We start from the raw sequence: 22,678 nt of genomic DNA, 5'->3' as shown, positions 1-22,678 counted from the left end.
GGCCACGCCCCTGGGCGGCCCGCCGGGGCGGGGCGGCTCCACCCCGGGCAGAGGCCGGCCCGCGCAGGCGCTCGCTGCACTTGTGGAGCGTTTGCTGGCGAGTGGTGAAGTGGGAGTGTGGTGGTGTCTGCGCGCGGCTCTTCCCTCACAGCGGCTGGCCTCGCCTTTGGGGCGGTGGGGTTTTTGTTTGTCGCTGTGTTCTCCTGTGGTCTACCGCCTCGGTGGCTCGCAGCAGGCTCCCCCGTAGCCTCTCGTTCTTCACCGCCCTGCTCAGCGCGGTGGCCATGTCGCCAGGGCACAGCTGCCTTTGGGCAGGTGTGTAGTACTGGGCCTTATGGCCGTGCACGGCAAAGAAGGTGCAGAGGGTGCCGACGTCCCCTTCGTGCAGCCCCAGGCTCTGCAAGGCAGTTTCCCATGCCGTTTGGATCCTGGGGTGTCTGGCTTTGCGCCTCAGGATGGTGGTGGTGGTGGGGAGGCCCTCTGCCAGGTCAGGCACCTCAGCTGTCACCAGGCAGTGCAAGGCAGCCAGGGTTTCACACGTGTAGCTGAACAGGAGGTTAACCTCTACAGAGGTCAGGCTGCCAAGGAGAGAGAGACAGAAACTATTTTTCAGGCGAGGAAGCTGTCTCTCTCTTAAAAACCCAGGTTTATTCATGTTTAGATAACAAGTAGTACTGTAGGTTTCAGCTGTCTGAAGCTTTGCTTGTCTGGGCACTGTGTCTGGATAAGCTGTGTTTTGAAGAGGCCACTGAGCAATTGCCCCTGGGAACAGGAGTCCCAAATGCACATGGAGCTGTTTGCACCTGAGGGATTTTGAATAACGGCAAATGGGAGGGGGGCTTTATGTCCCTGTGTGTCCAGCTGGGTTTGCCTCATTTATTTCTAGTTAACTATTATTTCGTGTTTTTTGCAGCTTGACTAAGTTGGTAGCCATCCAGAAGGGAAATGAATTAGGGTGATGCAAATCATTGTATTTTGTTACTCATTTCTGACAACTGCCAGGATGATTTATGTTGCCCACAACATAAGCCAGTAGCAGAGCCTAGGTCCAAATAAAGATGCAGAAGTGAGGGGTTGAAACTCCCAAAAAACTCCCTCCTAAGGACTAAGAATATTTGTAAAGAATATAGACTCTAATGTTAGCTTGATTATTTTCTCTTTCTGCTGTATCCTGTTTTAGTTAAATCTACTGTAAATTTAGCAATTAACTGTCTCTATTGTACTTGCTACTATTAAATGCTTCTCTGTGGTGTCTGCAATTTGAATTCACTTTCGAATGCAAGGTTATTTTGATTCATTTCTGCAACAATTTAGACCACGATTTCAAAAATCTAGAGGCAGAGCCTATAGTTTGGAATTTATGTATAGATCTCAGTTTTAGAAATGTGTTAGTGTATAAGTTTATCTAAATACTCATACATTTCAGTGAGAAATAGTTATAGCTACAGGATCTTGCTAAAAGGCACTTAGTTTTAGCAGTCTGATTCTTCAGAGGTACTTAGAAAGCAATAGCTGCTCCAAACACTATAATTTCAGAACTTTTAGTTACAAGATGGAAAGGCTAAATATAGGTATTATCAAAATGTAACCTTAGGTTACACTAGAAGTATGGATAACTAGAAGTATGAATATTTTGGCCTTGCTTAGGAAAAAAGGAATCATTACATTAATGTTTTTCTTTTCAGTGTTTTGCAAAAAGGCCTGATGTTGCTAGTATTCTTAAAAATGGCATAGCTATTTTTAAATTGTATTTAGGAGACTTTTTTTAATGAAGTAATTGTCATTAACTGTCCTCAATATGAATGGAAGGAGGCTTCCTTTTTCTCATTAGTTTCTCTAGTACATAGCAATCCAAAGTGGGAAAGATTATCGTTATGCCTGGCCTACAGTGTAACCCCAACATAAAATGCACATGTAGTTTTATTAGTGTCATCCACACATGGAGGGAGCAAGACAAGACAGTGTGTTAATCCTTCCCTTGTTGCTCACCTGTCTTCTAGCATTGATGTCCACATTGCATCCTGGCTCATCTGATTCTCCAAGATCTCACCCTGACGTTCGAATTTCCAAGCCAGTTTGTCCAAGCTTGACTTCAGATCTTCAAATTGAGTTTCCAAGGTCTGCAGCTTATTTTCTACTCTGAGGAATGGATGACAGAGGCTTTCTTTTAGATAGTTAGGTATCAACATGTTGTGCTCTCTGCCCTAAAAGTGGGTGATGTTTACCATTCCACTGCAAACAGTTCTAGGTCCAATTTTGAGGTTCTCTGCAAGTTGTGTGAGAACACTGACTTCTTTTACAGATACATACCACTAGAAAATCAGCTTCTTGATATAGCCTATGCACCTTTGACCCTTGCCTGGTATAAGTCTTACAACTTGTAAATATGGATATTGTCTTATGAAGTATCTGCATTCGCACATATGTCTATACTTGAGCTGCAGGTGTTGACTAATGTTAGTGGTACAGTTTTTTTTCTAATAACTTTTGAAGTGATTTGTGCTTTTACTTGTAGTGGCATGATCTTCTGAAGCACTTTCATTTGGCATGAATGGAACTTATTCTTTCCTCTTCCCTTTCTCCAGATTAAAAATTATGCAAATAATAAGCCAAACCATCCTCAGTGTGTTTCTGTTCTCCGCTGGCATTTCCTGCTCTGCTTTTCCCTTTTACAAGATCTTTTTCCCACAGAACAACAGTGAAATAAGAAATTCTTAATGAAAGAGCAGTAAGAAAACTGTTATGTTTTGTAGTTGGTAGGTTTATTAGCTTTTTCAATTACTAAACATCCGTTGTATTTTTCTCTTATTTTTAATAAAATGTTATTTTTTTTGACACTCTAAAATTATAAAGTAGGATGTTTGACTCTGCACACAACTAAGAAAATTGCTTGGTTTAAGAGGATTTATTATGTCTAGGGACAAAATATGGCAGAATGAAAGTATTTGTATTTTAGCGCTCATTTACTGCTCTTCATTATACTTGGAGACTTTTATGTGCTAGGCTTATTTCTTTCTGGTGGTGTTTTTTGTAAGGATAGTTTTCTTTAAGTTTGTCCTCAGTTAACTGATGCGCTTAGATATGTGTTTGAAAAAAAACTTGAGGATCTCAAAGCTATCAAAACATTAATAATTCAAAATTCCTTCCTGGATACAGAACAAGTAATTAGCTACTATGTATTTTACAAGTGATTTATCAGCAGGACACCAGCTACTCATGTAGACTTTATTGTACTGTATTCTAATGATTCCAGAATCAGATTCTGAATTGGGATACTCCTGTGTTAAACACTGTATTGGGCAAAAAGGAGTCTTGCTCTAAACAGTTTCAAAGCAGTTGTAATTGTCGAGTTAAAAATTATGTTCTTTGCCTTGATAGAATGCATGTTATGGTCCTATTTTTGTGTATCTTTGGCTGAACTTTTTTTATAAGGGGAAAATACATAGCAGCTTTTAGATCATGGCACAATCTCTACTTGCCCCCCACCTCTTTTTTTAACTTTAGATAGTATAAACAGCAGATTGATACATTTACCAATAGTTTTCCCTTCTCTTTCATAAGCACTTTACAATATTTAAAAATACAAATTCTTGTTTGGAACCAAAAAGCCAGAGTGGTGGCATTCTGCAAACATGATATATTCCAAGGCATTTTAATTGCTAATTTGAGTGTACAGCTATATTTCAATATTTTCTACATATTTGATTTCCAACTGTTCAAAGTCAGCCCTGACAAGAATGCTGCTGCTGTTTTAAAAGAACAGGAACACAATCAATTGTATAAATGCCATTCTCTTGTTAGTAATAGCTCCTCCATCTAATTGATTTTTCTGTTTTCATGTTTTGGGTAGTGTGTGCAATTGTTTGAGTAGGGATAAAATAGAAATGCATCAGCAATGGCATAGTTCTCTAAGTCTGTCTGACCTCAATTCATTTTCTGTCTGGCAGCCATACACATCTTTGGCTAATAGTTCTTTTGCATTAGTCATTCTGAGAAGATAGAAATGGAGTCCATGTGGTTGATATTCTGGGCTAAGGGTCAGGAACCTTTGTGTATGCTGTCTTGCTGGAAACTCCCTTTATGATCTTCTGAAAGTTGCTCATTTCCTGATGCTGCATATCTTAATTGGTAAGCCTCTCTTGTTTTAAAGATTTTTTTTTTTACACACTCTTCTGGTGTGTCACATTGTAGTCTTTTGGAACTGGGCATAATTCTTACTAGATGTTCGATTGCAATGACTTTATGACCTTGATGTGGCACAACTCTAGGTGCCTCTGAAATAATGTAGAATCAAGCAAACAAAATCTTCTCTGTTTATTATACACTGTCATACTTTTAAGTCACTGTGCTCAGATTTCTCTTTTTATTAACTTTCTAGGAGGATTCACCCATTCAGAAATATTTTTTATTTACATGTTTGCCAAAAGAGAGTTTTAGGACTAAAATAGAACATTAACTGGAAAATTAAACTTGTGTTGTGTAGAAATGTGGCCAGTTTATAAGAATTAGTCAGAAGAATTGGTATGTTCTAGAAGGATCAAGTCCGTCACCAGAGACGTTAGCTAAAGTATTTGGGCAGGTCGATAGACAGGTCCGTACTTCCTATGAATAAGGTTCAGATCCAACTACCATAAAAGCACTCTTTGAGAGAGAGAGAAGTTGTTTAAGAAACAGAGTATATACTTCAAGGCTCACTTGGTGGATAGCAAGCAAGAGGTGAGAGTGCTCTCCTGATGGAACTACTTATCTATGAATTGCTCATGTAATTTCAACTTTATCAGTGTAGATGAGGAAACCTAATAGCCCATTCTTGCAAGCTTTCTTTCTACTACAAACTAGTGCAAATTCTGACAGATCTCATTATAACAGTACTACCAGTGCAGTGGTAGTTTTTCAGCAGCCTTTAATGTATTGCTTTAATATTCTTCCAGTTTTGCTTTTCCAGCACTTTTTTTGATACGGGTTGTATTGCCTAAAATAAACTACTAAAATAAACTAATGCATGTTTAAGGCCTCTGTAGTATAACTCTGCATTATTTGCTGATTTTTGATTCTAAAAAACATCAGCCTAGTTATAAACTTGAAAGTTTTGGTTTCTATAGCTAATCTTCTACAGCTTTTTCTAAATTCTGATTCTGTATGGAAACAGTGCTGCAGTCTCTTGATCAAAATTATAAATAAAAACTGAGGACTTCAGAAAAGATTGATTAAACCTCCTGCTTCCCTTTCAACAGTAGCCTCTAAACATTTTTTCCTTTAAGATAAGTGAAGTTACCATTGGATCGATAACCAATAATGTCCGTCTTGCATAGTATATGAACCAAAAAAAAATCACAATTCTTTATTGAAAAGCTTTTAAAGGTTTTTTTTTGTTTGTTTGTTTATGTACAGAACCATACTTGGAAAATTCGCAACAGAAACTCTTAGCATTCCCACTTTTCTGAAAGCATATGACCAGGGTATACTTGTGTGCATAATCTTATTTCCTCTATTCAGGCCATTACAGAAAATTACAATTCTTACTTATTTCAGAGTTGTTCTATGATTTTTATTTGCCAGGCCAATGCAGGGTTCCGCACTTTCACATAACTGCTCTTGTACATTCACATCATGATACTAGTTATAAACACACACCTTTGATCGCTTCCCCACAGACATAATTTTCATTTTCTCTTTCAGGAGTCATTAATCACAGAATTCTTGTTTACTGTTTCTGTCTATGGTCAGGCCTCTAATTTAGCCTAGTATCTTCTTCTGAGTTGTGTGCATCATAGTTACGAAATCCTTTCGTGAAAAGTGTGTGTCTTGCCTGGAAGAGCAGTTTCTTACCAGTTCTGTAAGCTGGTGTTATTCTATAAACCTGTCTGCTTCAAGACTTACCTGTGTAAGGCTAAGTTATTTTAAACTTTGTAAAAAGCTAGTCATTTAGCCAGTCATTACACAATGGTAGCTATTTAGCCAGTCACAGCATTCATTCCACAGTGCTGATAATTTCTCTCCTCCTTCCATGTTATTGAATGTTTCTCACAACTTGCTTTGTAGAGAGTGTGCTCAGCTGAATCATGTCAAGTCACATATTGAAGGTCTTAGTACTATAATTGGGTAAGTGCAGGCTGCTCTGTCATGTTTGCCGTGCTTTATTCTGTAGGATGTGTTCATAAACATATTAGCAGAATTAAAGCATTTTCCGCTTTATAGGACAGCAGCAGTTCAAATGCATCTGAATTTCTAGGAGACCTCGCAATCTTGTACTGTATGATAGGGGTTTATGTTACAGCTATCCCTTGTGGCCAGTTTCACACAGCAGATTCCCATTGGAGTCAGTTTAACTTAGGCTCCTCAGGGGTTGTCTCTACTATGCTTTTTACTTTGTCTTTCTAACCCTTTTCGTCTGTAGCCTTGTCTACGCTACATGGTGGTTAGAGAAGCAGTGATGATGGAGTAATAGAAGGGTAAAGCTCATTTCTAGAGATGTAAGTCTCTACATTGAGGGATTCTCCTCAGCTCAGGTCTGTTGGTATAACGCTACGTATAGCATGGAAGTGGCACAGAAATTTGTGTTCTGTTTGAGGTGTAAATTGTTATGTCTGGAGAAAAGATCATCTTTGTTCCTGCACTACTGCTGTTCCAGTGGAGACCTGATCTTTGACTATTTTCATAATTTGAATGTATAGGCAATATCAATATCTGAAGCATGAATTTCATAAACAGAAGGACTGCATTTCATCAGCAATGATAATACTGATAGTAATCTTTTTACTACATGTAAATCAAATTTACATGTACATCACCTAAGCTGACAGATACATTTTTTGCTGAGTATTATTTGCACAGGACTTTCAAAGACACTGAATTTTCATATACATGTGAATACCGAAACAAAACAGTATCTTGCCTGTCTCTGGTAACTGTGGAGAATTTCAGACCCTTTCTTCTTGAATAATAGTGGTCATTGCATTTGAAAAACAGTCTGTCAGTGCAAGTGGCTTGCATTTGATCCTGCTATTGTTATCTGTCTAGCTGCTTAGGGACTCTGTCTAGCTGCTTAGGGACACTGTCTTTGGTGACTGTAGTGTTCACTGCAGCTGACCGTGTGGATTGATACCAGCAGTGGCAGCATGTGCCAGGTTATTTTTACATAAAGCCAATGAACCTGTTGGTCAAGTATTTTTGCAAGCCTCTTCTGAGTAGAGAATTTGAAAATGGAAGCTGAATTGGCATCATCTATGTCCCAATTCCTTAGTGACGGTGATTTTGTTTCTTGGAACATAAATGTGTGTGTATATATGTTTTTATATATATATATATATAAATATAAGTATCTTTTTTTTAAAAAAAATCATCTTTCTTAACTATAGCTGCTTACTTCCTATTTTTGAACTGTTTATATTCTGAGTTGTTTATCCAAATTCAGAAATTCAGCACTAATCTCTTATTTGGACTGGACCATAGCAGAGGGTGAACTACAATTTCCTGTTAACCATAGACACTCGGCAGCACTTCAAGAAGCCATAGGTCTTTGCTGATCAAGCAATTGCACAAAACCTTGTAGCAAAACACATGGGGATAACAGCTTGCAAGCTGTCCAGAATGGCTTTTGTTAAGTGGTACAGCTTGTTGCTTTGCCCCTCCCCCACTTAAATAAATAAAAGAGAAACGGAAGATCACTTATGAACTGTTCCTTTCCCATATACACACAATATATATTTACACCCTCTTTATTTCCCATGAAAAATTTCAAGGAAAGTAGAAATTCATCTTGCTCCAGCCCCACCCTGTACACTCTTTTTTCTGTAAAGGATTGTCCTTTCTTGCCCCTTAATGTATTATTAACACAACCGTTTAATGACCTGTTTAATGCCTTGTTCAGGGAGCGCAGAGACACGCCATCTTTAGTCATCTTCATGGAGAACGAGAAGAAATAAAGCTGGAATAGGCTTGCACTCTGCTGAAGCAATCAGCAACAACATGGACAGGGGATCTGACTCCTGCTGGAGGCTGTTTTGCACTGAGGCTTTTTATAGCCTGTACATCCAAATATAGTTCATAGATGCACAGACACATGTTCATGAACATATTACATAGTGAATTATGCATTTGGATCACTTCCTCTGAGCAGGTGATCCTGTCTGTCTTCATATATAAGATGAATCTAAAGATTATGTGAAAGGGGTTATCTACACTGCTGCTTTTTTGCTGTGTTTAGGCTTTATTTTGTTGTAGTGCCCATCAGTTCCTGTCTTGGACCAAAGCCTCCTGGTGTTAAAGACTGAACAAGCTTCTTCTTCTTCTTCTTTTTTTTTTTTTTTTTTTTTTTTTAATTAAAATTAGATTTGGATGAGAGCAACAAGTTGTATTGGCTTGCTGAGAATTGCTTCTGAGGATGAAGGACAGTGAAAACAAGATGAACAGCTAGTGCTACTGGTTAATTATTTGCAGGAGCTGGGTACACAAAGGCCTGGAAATTTTTTCCATCAAGAAGAAAAAAAAAAGGCAGATAATATGTGACTGGTAGCACCATAAACACTGATGACAGCACAAAAACCAAATCAGTTAAACATGTCTTTAGTTGGTACAACACAGGCTCCTTGCCTATGAAAAGTTCAGGACAGCCTGAGAAAGTAAGCTTTTTGTTCTTTTAATTACCTACCTATTGCATGGAAGATTTAGCATGAATTGAGCATGTCAGGTCTGAGGCATTCCCACTTAGTTACATTCTCCCGGCCTTTAACTTACAAATTAAGAAACATTTCTAACAGGCCATAATGGCTGAATTCTGGTTGTTGCATTTAGAACAGCTTTGTTAAACAGTGGAAGTATTTGGGTAAGGAAGAGCAGTGCATTTTACCTTTTCCATTTACTCTATGATTGACTATACATGTTGTGAAACAATTTTGCTTAGCACGTAAGATTGGTAGTATTAGAGTGAATATGAACACAAGGTAAAGTGAAAGATAAAGCATTTATTGAGACAAATGCAATAGTTATTTTTCTCTCCTTATGTACATAACATTTTTGAAAGCAAACTAAATGTGTAAGATGACTGACCAAGTAAATAGTTATTAAAATTTTCTCCAGTTCCTTTGCTTATGGTGTGGAAAAAATACTGTTACCGGGATTTCATTACTCGTTAGAGAAGTTAATTTACAAATACTTTTCTACTCTTAAATGCAGCCACTGACAAATTAATGAAAAACACAGTGTCCAATTTAAACCAACTGTGACACAGTTTAATAGGGAAGGTAAAGCAGAGCATTGAAATAGTTCCGACTCCCTGTAAAAACGTAAGGAGTTTAGCCAGTTACTTCTCATTACTGCTCAGCATCAGTATTGTGAGTTTCTCTGTTAAAATGAATTTCTTTCTCTAACCTTAATTATATCAGGTCAGTTTTGAATTAGTATTGTCCCAAATTTATTGAAACCAGTTTCACTTAAATTTAAAAAGCCAACCCTACAAGAAACAGTTGCAGTGAATACTAACAGCCAATGAAAAATACAGTGTAAGGTCAGTTGTATTTGCATGAAATTATACAGCAAATCTCGTGCCATTCCTGAGGTTGCAGGTTTCATTGTTCAGTTCACTGTCAGCAGATTTATCTGGACTCATTTCAAACACCCTAAGAAATGATTCTTCACCATAAATTTCTTTAAATATTTCAGCATCTAAGCTTCTGGTAATGGATATACAGATATAGAACTACTCTGATCAGCAACTAATACTGTCTTAAAGCCTTTGATCTCTGCATATGAGATCCAGTTTACCTTCTCTCCATGATCAATGGTTAGCCTTGGTAAAATTTTTGCATGTTCATTTGAAGTCATTTTGTTGGGCTTTCTCTCTTTTTTGGTGGAAGCAGGTGCCTGGGCCTTTCTTCTCTGGAGAGATTTTGCTGGGCTTTTCTGTTGTTTCCCAACACCACAGCTGATATCCCAGAGCAAGACTTTCCCATCATTTCCTCCAGTCAGCAGCCAGTACATTTCTGGCATAAAAAGGACCTGTGAGACTCCCAAACTGTGACCTTTAAACCCTAACTCATGTTCAAACTTAACCCCGGTGACCCTGAAGATTCTGACTTTACCATCTTGAGCTCCACAACCAAAGATGTTGCCACATGATGCAACAGATAGGGAATGTGCAAGTGGAGGGTTAAAGAACTGGCCAGATGGCTGTGGACTGGCTTCCTCCATTTCATGGTCCTGCAAGTTTGTGGTCCACAGTGGGCGAGCTTTCTGCAGGTTCCACAGCATAACCTTAAAAAAAAATGAGAATTAATAGTCCATCGATTTGCTTTCAAAGGACACCAGCTGCAGCATCTGATCCTTAAGTAAAATCAGCTTCTTTCACTAATGTTAAATCAGGTCTTGCTCTAGCAGATCAAAGACTGTATTCAGAGTGCAAGAGATGCAAGATCTGTTGTGAGAAGTGACTGAACTTCATCTGATAAGGCAAATTTTTATGGCATGCTTTCCAAATTGTCACATGCCTTTCCCACCAGAGTTAATGACTCAAACCTGTAAAATGTAAAATGAGTAGAAACCTGTTCTAAATGCTTTTGTATTCATCTCAGAAGTAGAAATCATTATATGCTGCACTTCTTAATTATTTAAAGAGAGGGGACATAGAAATGTTACCAGTGAATGAAGACAGCTGTATCATTCTGAATTTTAGTTCTGTCTCTATTACATACTTGTTCTAAGATAATCAATTAACTTGTTTGAAAAGTGAAGCAGCAAAAGGCTAACAGTGGTTCTTTACTTCAATTCTATGCAAATATATATGTATCTTTTATACAAAATGGGCAGATATAATTTGTCCCATTACCATATTAGGACTGAGTACACTTTTCCTGATAAGATGTGGAGCTGATGGTGGGGGGTTTAGACTTCCTTTTAAAATGCCACACCACCTTCAGGACCCTCGTGCACTCCTGTGCCTTCAAATGAATTTTGTATCTGTTATACAGCTATTCATATATTATAGTTTTATACTGAACCAGTTAAATAACTGCAAGTAATTATTTACAAAAAATAGAATTCTTTTATTATTTATAATAATCTCAATCGATGATTAGTATTTTTAGAAACAATAGATATGGAAGGGCCAGTTTTTAATGCAACATTGATGCACTGTTTGCTTTTTAATGAGAGTTTTGATCTGTCATTAATAAACATATTCTACCACTAGTCATCTGCAACAGAACTTTTACTTTAGTACCAAAGTCTTTAAATTGGGGGCTACAAAAAGAATCATACTGGATCTGAATTTACAGAAGCCAAATTAAATAGAGACATCCAAAATACATTAGGTATTTGCTGGACGTTTTCTGTTTGAGCACTCACTGTTGCAGCTCCATTAAAACTGCTTTGCTGCTAATGAAAGGGAAAACCGTCCATGATGATTGAGCAGAACAGAGTAAATTGGAGAGGCTGGGTCTAATGTTGAAGGCAAACAGTCCCATTCTCATCTTTGATAGTGCAGCAACAGCTTTAGTGAATTCATCTGAATTAAGTGATAAAGCACCAAATGGTATAAGCTTTCTGAAAAACAAGTATCTTCTGTCTTCATGACACTCTCCCTGCTTCCATGGCCCTTTTTCTGAACAAATGCCAGTGACCAAAATTTCTATTCTCATTAACTAGTGGCTTCGTCAAGAGTTTGATATCCAAGCCTAGAAAACATTTTCATACTTGCAGAGCTCACAACTCATCCAAAGACATGCTGCAGCATAGCCTCTCTGTGAAGTGGTATATCCTAAAGACAGTCTTGATCTTTATAAAAATGCCCTTTTTGTTGTACAAAAATGCTCATAAATTCCTGCTATTTTGGGGTACTGACCCACACATAGAAAATAATTTGCTAAACTATAGTAAAATATGCTAAAACTAAAAATGTCACAGAAAATAACTGGTTTTCTCACACAGAAATCTTACATAAATGGTTGAAATTCTGAATAAAAGTTTCTAGCCATAGGCTTGTGAATTTTTGCTTAGGCACCTGAAAATAACATAAGCATTTCAAGATGCCGAGCATTTACTGCTCTCAAACTGATAGTATCTCTGAAAAGAAGTTTATCCAAGTACTTCTTTTAAGATTCTATATCCATCTTTTCACCAACCTCTATTCAAATCTATCTACTTACTCAGTTTATATAAACCCTGGTCTTAGTATGGAAAAACACCACTTATATCAAAATACACTCACCCTAATTGGTGCTAGATATACTTTAGTTTTAAAAACACAACGACTTAGTCAAAGAAAAATCCGTCTTTAACACCACAAAAATCACAGAAACCTTTGGAGAAGTGGTAGTTCTAATCTCAGGTATTTTCCTTCCATTGGACACCTTAAGAAGAATCATTAAAACAGTGTTCTGAAACAGAGGAGATTGCTAATGTCTTTGCAATAATTGTATTCTCACTGGAAAGAAACTACCTCTTACTGTACTTGGTGGTTTCCAAAGAACTGTGCATATAAGAAGAGGAAAAACAATACCCAAGAATTTCCCCACTCTAAAACAGACACGTGGTCACATTTCAACCATGGAGAAGCAATTAGAGAAAAACATCTGCTTTGGGTGATACTGGGTGCCATTTTTGACAATGTAACTCAACATTCCACAAGCTCTAGTATGTTTCAGTGTTTCTTCTAGAAATGCAGCATGCAAAGGACAAAATTTCCACTTGAAGAAGGTAAAAAAGAAAAGTACATTCAATGCTTTCAAGATGATACTGTGAACAAAGGATAAAAAAATGAATTTATAAAAATAACTTATCCTTACAGTGGTACATACCACTTGGATAGATATTTATCTATCTATATTAAAGTATTCTTGGTAGCACCTTGTCAGCTTCAAGCATTTTGCATTTTCCTAACTACATTCAAAAATTTTTTTGTAGCCTAATTCATTACTAGAGAGAACTTGTGGTTTTGCTTTGTGAAACAGAGCTGATGCAGTCATAGTATGCTTTGCATCATCTTCTGATGCCCTCCCCCTCACATTTATATTGTAACTACTAATGAAGACAAAAATAGCCAGAATAACTGCAGAGCACAAAATTGCATTAATAGTGTTAATACTGTCTTAGCTTCTCTGCCAATACTATTTTAGGAAAGTTAAAAGAGGTTTCCAGTGACTGCAGGCTGTATAACCCTCCTTCTTGTTCTGTTCCAATGTGGTGGAAGTATCTTGGGGCGTGACTACACACACGTGTAGTTTCTGTTTAGCTTCTGTAATAACCATATGTCTACTTCTATGCAAATCACCTGCATATCCAGTCCACAGGAAAGAAGGCTTTGTGGCCTTTGAGGTCGAAAGACAACAGAGGAGCAGATATTTGAGTGCCTCAAGGACCGGCTGACTTTCTTGTTTTCTAAGTCTATAATCTTTATTGTCCCAGAATCATCTGCTGCAGCCAAGAAATTGTCAGTCTCATTCACTGAGAGGCAATTGATCTCCTCTTCATTCACTTGGAAACATTCGGTAGGCTCCTTAAGAGATCGAACATCCAGCAAACTGATAGTTTCTCCATGAGAAGCGTACAACCGGGTAGGACTGGTGGGAGAGAACACAACAGAGGTAACATCATCTGCCTTACGAAGCTGGAGCTTTCCTACTGGAATGCCTTTTCCATCCCAGATGGTGAGCTCGCCTCTTTCTGCTCCTGAAGCTACAAGCCCTTCCTTGTTTATGTTCAGGCACAGGACAGAGGAGGAATGTCCATCAGTCCATTTGACTGCCATATTTCAGAGACACCTGTGAAAACAAACAAACAAACAAACAAACAAACAAAAAAGAATTGAGCTGAAGTTGTTCTCAATACAATGAATACAATGTAAAGCTTTCCTAGGAAGTAAAACGATTGAGTTGACTCAGTAATGCAAACTACATGAAACTGTCCAGTGAAAGTAGACAGGTAAGTTTCCAGGTGGAAGCTTTGGCTCAAACACTATCAACAGACTACATCAGGAGCACCATAATGTGTTGGTAGACATGATCACACATGTGCTTGTGATGGACATGAACTAGGTCTGCTGCTCTAAAGTAACTACCTAGGTGGGAATTGTTCTCTCTGCCATTTCTTAGAGGCACAGTTCCAACTAGGGTTTACTGGAAAGTAGAAAGGAGAAGATGTTTGTAAACTATTACAGTTTGTCTGTAGGGAAGCCATACTGTTCCAGTCTGTGTGAGGGCAAGCACATGTAAACATGCCTTTTCTCCAGGTGTGGAAATGGTGGGTAATCAATATCTAACATCAGTTTGTAAAGCAATCTTTTAATATATGGAGTAAAAAAAAACTTACACTGGAGAAAGTGGGATAAACTGATTAATGTTGAAGTGATTATTTTAATTATGGTTTAAAAGCATGAATAAATTTTAAATTATTTTGCACATGTACTTTGTGTTCCCAAACTAAAGTTAATTCTCACTTGACTGTTAAATACTAAAGCAGGTTTGCATAAACAGACACGCATGCTGCATTTGCAAAAAGTATCACCAACTTAGCACAAGTAGTTACACAGTTTACTACACATTTACTAGGGTCTTAAAGCAGCATACACTCAGCTTACCGTGCTCCTGGCCCTCTCCTTTGCACTACTGCCCTCACTAGCCCCTGGTAAGACAGTTTAGGGAGTCATGCCAGCAGCAAACGAAATGGAGAGGGGGTGAGGAGGAGCAACACAAAAACACAGCAGGTTTTGAGCTTTATTAGCTCCCTGAATGAGCTTAAAAGGGCAAAGAAGAGCTTGTAGCTGAGCAAGAGAGTGGCCAAAACACAGAGTTTGCAGGATGGAATGAGCTTAATTTACCTTAGAGCCTGCTATAACATTTACCTTTTTATTACCTTAGAAAACAATGAATGAAGTACTTTTTTTCCCCCCACTATGTTACTTTTCGTGCACATGCAATTTTTATTCAGCTGGATTTGAAGAGCAGTTAACATTGAGTATATCCACCAACAGAATTTCGATCTTTTTGATTAAATAAAATTACCAAAAGTGCCAGATGGGTTGTTAGCAAATAATACTATGAATTCAATGTTAATGAATTATCTATATTCAAGAAATTGAGAAAATCTTTTCTGGTTACCCTCTCCCATGCTGTGGGACCTAGTACATCTGATATACCTAGTTTCTGTTTTTTAGGAAGAAAACTTTCTCCCACCTGGGTTCTCAGCTTTTGAATAAATGAGTTCTTGAAATAGAATTACCTCATAATACAATTAAGAAAACAATTTTGCATATTTAGAGAAAACTACTGCCATCAGAGGCTGTTTCGGTGTTCCAGGAAACTCTGGGTGTAGTTGCTTACACAGCAAGTTTAGTAAGTTGAAGTTTCAGTAGTAAATACTGTGCTCTGTATTTCTCAGACTCAATGCTTTTAATTATTTTAAAAGCTCAACTACTTAGAGGTAATACATTTTTTGAAGATTTGAATTCAATGCAAATCCTATTTATTTTAACCCAGTTGTATTCATGCAGGAGCACACATGGTTCCTGTACTACTTTGACACCCTGATGCTGCCACAAAGAAAACAGGAAGAGAAAAAAAAATAAGCAAAATGAGAGAGCAAGAACACAGGAAGATGTGGCGGAACTGAAGCCTAAAACAAGCCAGGGAAAAGCAGACCGCCGGGCAGTGGGGTGAGGTGAGGCGCCCATGGCAGGGGAAACACAACCTTGGCAGGTCCTGAGGACACCGCGGCCTTCCCTCGGCGGGGACAAACGCAACGCAGCTCCCACGCGCGCAACGGTCCCTGCGCCGCGCGCAGGCCCACAGGGAGCGCCCACTCCGACAACGCATAGCGGAAGAGCCGAGGCAGTTGGAGCGTCATTTTCTTTTCAAGGCGTTTGCTGGTATTTCGAGTTATGGAAAGTTTCTGCACCGTGCCACTCTGCCCGACAGCCCGGCACCCCCACACCGCCCCAGCTCCGCTGCCCCATCTACACAGCGCCCTCACCTCACCGGCTTCTCTCGCGCCCCGCCCCGCGCATGCGCGGCCGCAGCCTCCGGCGGCGCTGCTTGCAGCCGTCATGGCGGCGGCGCCGCGCGCGCGCCCCCCCTCCCTGTGAGGCCTGTGCCGGCGGCGGCGGCAGAGCGGGGCGGGCGGCCGGCGCGCCTGCGGTCGAGGGCCCGCCGCCGTGCTCCGCCGCCCGCCCGCGCTTCCGCCTGCGCTTGTCGCTGGCGAAGGGCGGCAAACCCGTCGTTTCCCGCCCCCTCCGCGGCCTCGAGGCGCAAAGGCGGCGGGCCCGGCGGGGGGCGCCGCCGCCCGAGGCGATGGCGGCGGGCGGCGGCGCGGGCGCGGCGGTAGCGGGGGGAGCGGGATGGCGGCTGCCGGGGCGGGTGCTGGAGCTGGTGTTCTCCTACCTGGAGCTGCGGGAGCTGCGGAGCTGCGCCCTGGTCTGCAAGCTGTGGCACCGCGTCCTCCACGGCGACGAGAACAGTGAGGTGTGGCGCAGCCTGGCGGCCCGCTGCCTGGCGGAGGAGGCGCTGCGCACCGACATCCTCTGCAACGTGCCCACCTACAAGGGCAAGGTGAGCCATGTGGCGCCCGGGGCGGCGGGGCAGCCGCGGGGCCAGCGTCGTTGCGCGCCCTGCGTTAGGAGCCGGTGGGTGGTGGGGGGAGGAGGAGGGATGGGTATTGCCTTTCAGCGGCCCCGCCGGCGCGCTCTGGGTCGTCCCTTCCTGCCTAAACACCTTCTCCCTCCTCCCCTGCTAGGTACGTGCCTTTCACCATGCCTTTAGCACCAATGACTGCTCCAGGAACGTCTACATCAAGAAGAACGGCTTCACTTTGCACCGCAACCCCATTGCGCAGAGCACAGATGGGGCAAGGACCAAGATCGGCTTCAGCGAGGGCCGCCATGCATGGGAAGTGTGGTGGGAGGGCCCGCTGGGCACCGTGGCCGTCATCGGCATCGCCACTAAGCGGGCTGCCATGCAGTGCCAGGGCTACGTGGCGCTGCTGGGGAGTGATGACCAGAGCTGGGGCTGGAATTTGGTGGACAATAATTTGCTGCATAATGGAGAAGTGAACGGCAGCTTCCCTCAGTGCAATAACGCACCGAAATACCAGGTGGGTAAGACTTGGCACAGACTGGAAGCCTTACCATGCCTGGCAACAGCTATACTCTGAGAATTTCTTCATAGTGTACAGCAGTTAGCTGTTGGCTGAACTGAGCTAAAGTGGTGATCAAGAGCAAAAGGTGCCCTGCAGAAGGTAAATAATTGCTGTACAAGGGTTTTTCCCCCCTTAATTTAATGTTTCCTTAAATTACATCTGTGTGTGATGTTCTGTACAACTCACTCTTTGTTGTTTCCCCTACTGATAACAAACACACTTTTATTTGAAATATCAGGTGAAGAAAACACACCATGGGTGCTTATTTAAAGATAATTGCTTTCTGAAATAAAAGCTGACAAGGCTATTCTAGCTATTTTAAGTAAAGATTTTCCCAGTCAGTAATATGACTGTGTGTGGTAGCTGTGTTATATTTTTGTTACCCTGCAGTAGGAGTTGAGGTTAGTGCTCAGGTAAGAATCTTCCTGCAAAAAAGTGCAGTAATTCTGAGTGCTGTTTGTGTGCTCCCTGGCAGTGTTCCCAAAGGTGACATCCCTGGACTGGGATGTGATGTTTAGATAACTAGATGTTATTAAAGAGGAAGTGCCATTCTGTCTTTCTGTCCATATAAAAGTGGTTTATCTTTGCTCTTTTGGCTGCCTGCACAATGACACTTTGCCTACTAGATTTCCTCACATTACAGCTTCAGCTATATGCAGTATATAATTTCTGTCTCCTAACATCAATGGTTTTGTATGAATATTGACTCCAAGGCTGCTTGTATTTCAGTTTTGGGTGAAGGTTTGCGTATTAACTTGTATCTGATACTCCTAAATTTCATAAAGGGTCACTGCCAAGCACTTAAATCTGATTTGGTCTGGAACTTATACCTGCTATTTTTGCAAACAAAGCCTAAAATTAGTGTAATTAAAGAGCTTGCTTTCTATTTACGTGTTTTCTAACTTGCAGATAGTACAGACACTTTCCAGACTGGACCATTTGTGGACAGTTTCTGCTATCCTTGCATAGGCCTTTATACAGCAACAGGACAATAAAAAGTTTTAAAGCCAGGCAAACTCTCATGTGGACTCAAGGGTGAACAGTTCTTGGAATTACTTCTTTATTTGTAAAAATTGCTTGGAGCTCAGACATGATTTTTTAAAGTATTTTGTATTTAGTAAAACATGCACAGTGAGCTGCTTTATATAATATACTAAAAGTAACTATATGTTTGTTAGCGTTGGAAGAAAAATGTGTTGATTTGAAGAAAATGCCAACATTGCAGTTGGCTTGTGGAGAATCAGAAGTTTGTGCTATATCATGTTATGCTTGCTGCTGGTGTCTGTGACTTGCATTTACATTTGAAAAATGTGGTAGGCGAATGCAAGAAGCATCTTGTATGTCCTGATCTGATCAACTTGCTGCATTCAGTGATCATTTCACTTGTGTGTATATATATTTTAACTTCTTTCATACTTTGCATAAGTTTTGCACAGTAATGTCTTTCTGCTTTGGTAAAGGAATCCCTATGACAGTGACAGTACTTGCATACTTGGTTAAATACTCTGATATATTTTGCATCTTGTACTTATCTTTCTTTAAAGCAGGTTCATTGTCTTTAGAATTACTCTTCATAGACACTACTGGTCAATAATAACAACCAAATACAGAGTTTGGATAACTTTTGGTGGAGGCTATTACAAAACTTCCACAGGCTGCAGAATTCTGAAGTAAATGCAATATGGTGTGCTAATTTTCAGTGCTATTGCAGTGTTCTCATGTGAAGGGCTACATTTGTTACTGCAGTGGTGGTTAGATATAGGTTGCTCATTAGAAGCTGCCGGTACAGGTGCTCAGAATCTTACATATATCAGTGAAGTGGAAAAACACCACAGAAAAAGTAGTGTAATCTTGAGAAACAGGAAAATCTAACTTTGAGATGAGCTACTGTACTGTACATGGCTTTTGCTTTATTTTTCATGTCTGCATATGAATATGTTGACCTTTTTCTTCTGTTTTGTTTTTCTTCCTCTTATTTCTGTTTCCAGATAGGTGAGCGGATCCGAGTTATCCTGGACATGGAAGACAAAACATTAGCTTTTGAGAGGGGCTATGAGTTCTTGGGAGTTGCATTCAGAGGACTGCCAAAAGTTTGCCTGTATCCAGCAGTGTCTGCTGTGTATGGTAACACGGAAGTGACTTTGGTCTACCTGGGAAAACCTCTGGATGGATGATGTGGATTGTTTCGTTGGGACATCAAGATGTGGATGATTCGGAGGAGAAATCTGCATGTTGGTTAGAGGGAAAAGTGAACTAGAAAAAAGTGTGGGTGTGTGTCCAAGAACCATTAAGGAAACTATAAAGAATTTTGAAATGGAGGACCAGCCATACTTCAGGAATTGTGTTACATTTCCTCTTTCTACCAGGCCAGACATATCCTCAGGGTTGCAGTTGGTTTAGTGGGAAGCTAGCACATGCATGTTGCAACAGATTTCATTGCTAAGATGGCAGTGTGTGACCTCAAATATTTAAGGAAGAATTTGATATAAAACTGCTTGAGGAAATTAACTGGAGATTTGTAAGTAGCGTGTTTTGTGAAAGACTCCCATTTTTAAACTGCTTGTTCCTTCCCTTCCCTCCTTTGGGCCAGCACGGGTACCAGAGGAGAATAAGTCTGGTTGGGTTTTATTTACAATTTTTAATATACTGAGAAGCATGGTCTGTCTGGACTGCCCTTCTCTAGTAGAATGATATAAAATGTGTGCAGCTATTTTTAAGTGTATTTTAAAGGTTGTATATATATAACAGGTTGAAAAGAACAGTTAAAAGAAAGAATTTGCTTTATTCTAACTGGGATATAACTTCTCAAAGGAAAAAAACCCCACTACGTGGCATCAGAAAAACCTCAGACAGGTACATAACATTCATGTAAGAGTACTTCTTTTGTTGTATTGTAAAGCATTTTGGGATGCTCTTGTGGAGTAAGGTGCTACATTGGCTCATTTTTGCGTAGCTGAAAGTTTCCATAGCTTTAGCAATGTATTTGTTCTCTCTAAGAAACACAAGAAATTTTCACTACAAGTTTTTTTTTCTTTTTTTTTGTGACAAAGTATATGGTCCCTTTTAAGAATGAAAGGTACAACACTGTAGTGAGCTGATCTTCCTTTTGATACCAAAAGACAAGCTTTTAAAAGAAGTCTTATAACCTCTAATCACTATTGTAAAATGAGACTTTCAAAATAATGAAGAATCAACATTCAGCTTCTCTCATTCGAGATCTTGTTTTCAATTTAAAGTTTCATAAGGATTTAAGACTTGACTTAACCTAACTTTAATTGGTTTCTTTAAGTAAATAAAATCCCAAGTATTCACCTGCTATTTCGAGACAGGACTGGTAAAATTCTCACTTCCCTCTGGAGATTCTGGATCAGGTTCAGCGTTTGGGCTTTTCACTTGCACTGTTTTTTTAAAAGCTTACAAGACCAACTGACATGTCAGCATTACAGCATTCAATGCACAGGCTGAAAAGGCTGTGAAGCTTAAAGGTGTAATAAAGAGGTACTTCTGGGGGAAACTGCTTTCCTCTGAGGTTGAAAGGTCTGTAGAGATCTAGGTGTCTGTCAGCCTTCATACAAGTAAGGCTAATTTAAGCCCCAGAGTGGATTTCCTTTCAATAGGACATTGAATTCTGTAAGCCCTGTGGCTAACATTTGACTCTCATTTGTTCCTGGTGGTGTTTCTCCAAGTTTAACAGAACTATTTGAACTGTTTCAGAATTTCTGATGGCGTGTTTTTTAGGGAGGGAGAAGGAAATGTTTATGCAACCTCTTTTTGTTTTATTTGTGCTAGAGAATGTGAATTACTTCATATCAGACACTGATAAATCTCCAAGTGTGGAAGAGAAAGGGATTTCTCTTAGGTTGTTAATTTTTTTCCCATTACTTGAGTAGTGTAAGGAAAATAGTACAAGCAGATGACTGGGATTCTTAGTCTGCTGCTGAAGAGCTATACTTGGAGTGCTATTTACCTAAGTTCTGCACTGGAATAGAGTATGTACATTATTGCCATTTAAAAGGATTTTAAAGTATTTATTTGTTTTAGGTGTAGTTTATTCCTTAAAGGCAATATCTATTGAGGTCAATTTCTCCTATCTGCGTTTAAAAAAAAAATGCAGTGTAAGGAATTAAGATGTTTTAAATGGTACTGAAAACAACTGAGTAAATGAAGTGAGACTGGTATATGAGTACCTTTTGGAAAAATCTGTTACAAATGTTGATCGTCTGTAGACTGTAAAGTATGTATCTATGTAGCAGAACCTTGTGGTATGAAGTAGGAAAAAAGGAAACAAAACCCTGTCCCATTACAGAGAAGAAAATTGTCTTTTAGGTGAATGTATTCTTTATGCAGTCTTGGAAGACATGACCTCTGCACTTGTTCATGAATCCGTAGATGTAGGTAAACCTTGAGAACTTCTGAGGGATTTTATTCACAAATAAAGATTTCTTTCCATTCTTCAAATTGCATCTTACCCTATAAAAATTTCCCTCTAAATTAGAAATGGTAAAAGTTGAACATTCCTTCCTTAAGGGTGGGTTTGGGGGAACTCACTTATGTAAGATTAATCTTATTACTGGAGACCAATGCTAGTTGTACAAAATATTAAAATAAACTGCTATAATTCAGAAGGAAATATTTGTATGTATTGTTGTAATGACATTCATGATGTACTGATAGAAAAAAGGAGTAATAGTTTGGTGTGCCAAAACAAATTCTTATTGTCAAGAAGATGAAGGTGTTGCTGCATGATTTCCTGCATGAGTATTTAAAAAAAGAGAATCTGACTAATGGTTATAAGGACTTGAAAACTCAATAGTCTAATAACAATGCTTGTGAAATTACATTTTCTGAAACAGGAATACTCTTGTGTGACAGTACTGTAGGGAGTAGCAGCTAATGGCTGGAGGTTGCATTGCCCTAGTGCTGTACTGTGGTGCCTTCTATCAGAGGACAGCTTCTCAGCTTCTCTCTGTTTCTTTAGCTTTTCACTATTAGTACTTTGTGGAGGATGTAGGGACTCTAGAATGAAGAAGGGATTCTACCCCCCAATAACAAGATCCAAGATGAGCAGTGGTATTTAGTGAAAATAAAGGGTATTTCGTTATCAGACTTTCTCCACTCAATTATTATTATGCTGCAGAAATGTTTTGAGAATTTTGTTTTTTCAGGAAGGCACGGAAGGGATGTGTTCACTCACACCATCAACATTCTTTTAAACTTCGTCCATCACTTGAAGCAAGTGTGTTTGTGAGAACATTACAGAGTAAGACTTCCACTTGATTGGTTGAGTGTTTTATTATTCAGCATTACATAGACACATTTACCTGAAACTTGGTTTTTGACTTTTTTCTTGCCATCCTTAAAAACTACTATGAGAGAGGTAGTAGACCTGAGTATGAACAATTCAAGGTAGTTGTACTACTAGATCCAATTTAACTGTTCTCCATTCATATTTCTTCTTAAATGGCCTTATATTATTAAGTTTGTTACGTGTTCCGTATGTGTGGGTATATTCAGCTGGCATAAAGTTAAGAATCTTGTCAAACCAGGCACCCCTTTG

General features: G+C 39.6%; 3 protein-coding genes across 5 annotated transcripts; 1 reads left to right on the top strand and 2 right to left on the bottom strand.

Moving 5' to 3' along the window:
* Window positions 1-62: 62 nt before the first annotated feature.
* On the bottom strand, window positions 63-7,914 carry SMCO1 (single-pass membrane protein with coiled-coil domains 1). The gene is made up of 3 exons (XM_062583160.1): window positions 7,851-7,914; window positions 1,990-2,139; window positions 63-578 (listed from the first exon to the last, which is right to left on the bottom strand). The coding sequence occupies exons 1-3, from the start codon at window positions 7,904-7,906 to the stop codon at window positions 146-148; spliced, it is 639 nt and encodes a 212-aa protein (XP_062439144.1). The 5' UTR covers window positions 7,907-7,914; the 3' UTR covers window positions 63-145.
* Window positions 7,915-8,943: 1,029 nt separating this feature from the next.
* On the bottom strand, window positions 8,944-16,563 carry WDR53 (WD repeat domain 53). Of its 3 annotated transcripts, none has more exons than XM_062582832.1 (3): window positions 16,368-16,563; window positions 13,265-13,754; window positions 8,944-10,251 (listed from the first exon to the last, which is right to left on the bottom strand). In XM_062582832.1, exons 2-3 carry the CDS (start codon window positions 13,739-13,741, stop codon window positions 9,664-9,666), a joined length of 1,065 nt encoding a protein of 354 aa, XP_062438816.1. In that variant the 5' UTR covers window positions 13,742-13,754; window positions 16,368-16,563; the 3' UTR covers window positions 8,944-9,663. The 3 variants fall into 3 exon arrangements, with proteins under 3 accessions (XP_062438816.1, XP_062438817.1, XP_062438815.1); XM_062582833.1 differs by lacking the exon at window positions 16,368-16,563 and adding an exon at window positions 15,961-15,986; XM_062582831.1 differs by lacking the exon at window positions 16,368-16,563 and adding an exon at window positions 15,679-15,983.
* On the top strand, window positions 16,278-21,751 carry FBXO45 (F-box protein 45). The gene is made up of 3 exons (XM_062582834.1): window positions 16,278-16,535; window positions 16,720-17,076; window positions 19,110-21,751. Exons 1-3 carry the CDS (start codon window positions 16,278-16,280, stop codon window positions 19,293-19,295), a joined length of 801 nt encoding a protein of 266 aa, XP_062438818.1. The 3' UTR covers window positions 19,296-21,751.
* The last annotated feature ends 927 nt before the right edge of the window (window positions 21,752-22,678 follow it).

Source organism: Rhea pennata, chromosome 9 (genome assembly GCF_028389875.1).
Source record: "Rhea pennata isolate bPtePen1 chromosome 9, bPtePen1.pri, whole genome shotgun sequence".
NCBI classification, from domain to species: domain Eukaryota; kingdom Metazoa; phylum Chordata; class Aves; order Rheiformes; family Rheidae; genus Rhea; species Rhea pennata.
This window is presented reverse-complemented; position numbering and strand designations above follow the sequence as displayed.

Excerpts from the sequence above, each read along its gene's own strand:
- SMCO1 (XM_062583160.1), bottom strand. The coding sequence starts at position 7,906 with ATGAAGATGACTAAAGATGGCGTGTCTCTGCGCTCCCTGAACAAGGCA. Across the intron at positions 2,140-7,850 it reads CTGAACAAGGCATTAAACAG|AGTAGAAAATAAGCTGCAGA; the intron begins GTCATTAAACGG and ends TCCATTCCTCAG. Across the intron at positions 579-1,989 it reads ACATCAATGCTAGAAGACAG|CCTGACCTCTGTAGAGGTTA; the intron begins GTGAGCAACAAG and ends TCTCCTTGGCAG.
- FBXO45 (XM_062582834.1), top strand. The coding sequence starts at position 16,278 with ATGGCGGCGGGCGGCGGCGCGGGCGCGGCGGTAGCGGGGGGAGCGGGA. Across the intron at positions 16,536-16,719 it reads TGCCCACCTACAAGGGCAAG|GTACGTGCCTTTCACCATGC; the intron begins GTGAGCCATGTG and ends CTCCCCTGCTAG. Across the intron at positions 17,077-19,109 it reads ATAACGCACCGAAATACCAG|ATAGGTGAGCGGATCCGAGT; the intron begins GTGGGTAAGACT and ends TTCTGTTTCCAG.
- WDR53 (XM_062582832.1), bottom strand. The coding sequence starts at position 13,741 with ATGGCAGTCAAATGGACTGATGGACATTCCTCCTCTGTCCTGTGCCTG. Across the intron at positions 10,252-13,264 it reads CCTGTGGACTGGATATGCAG|GTTATGCTGTGGAACCTGCA; the intron begins GTGATTTGCATA and ends TTTTTTTTTAAG.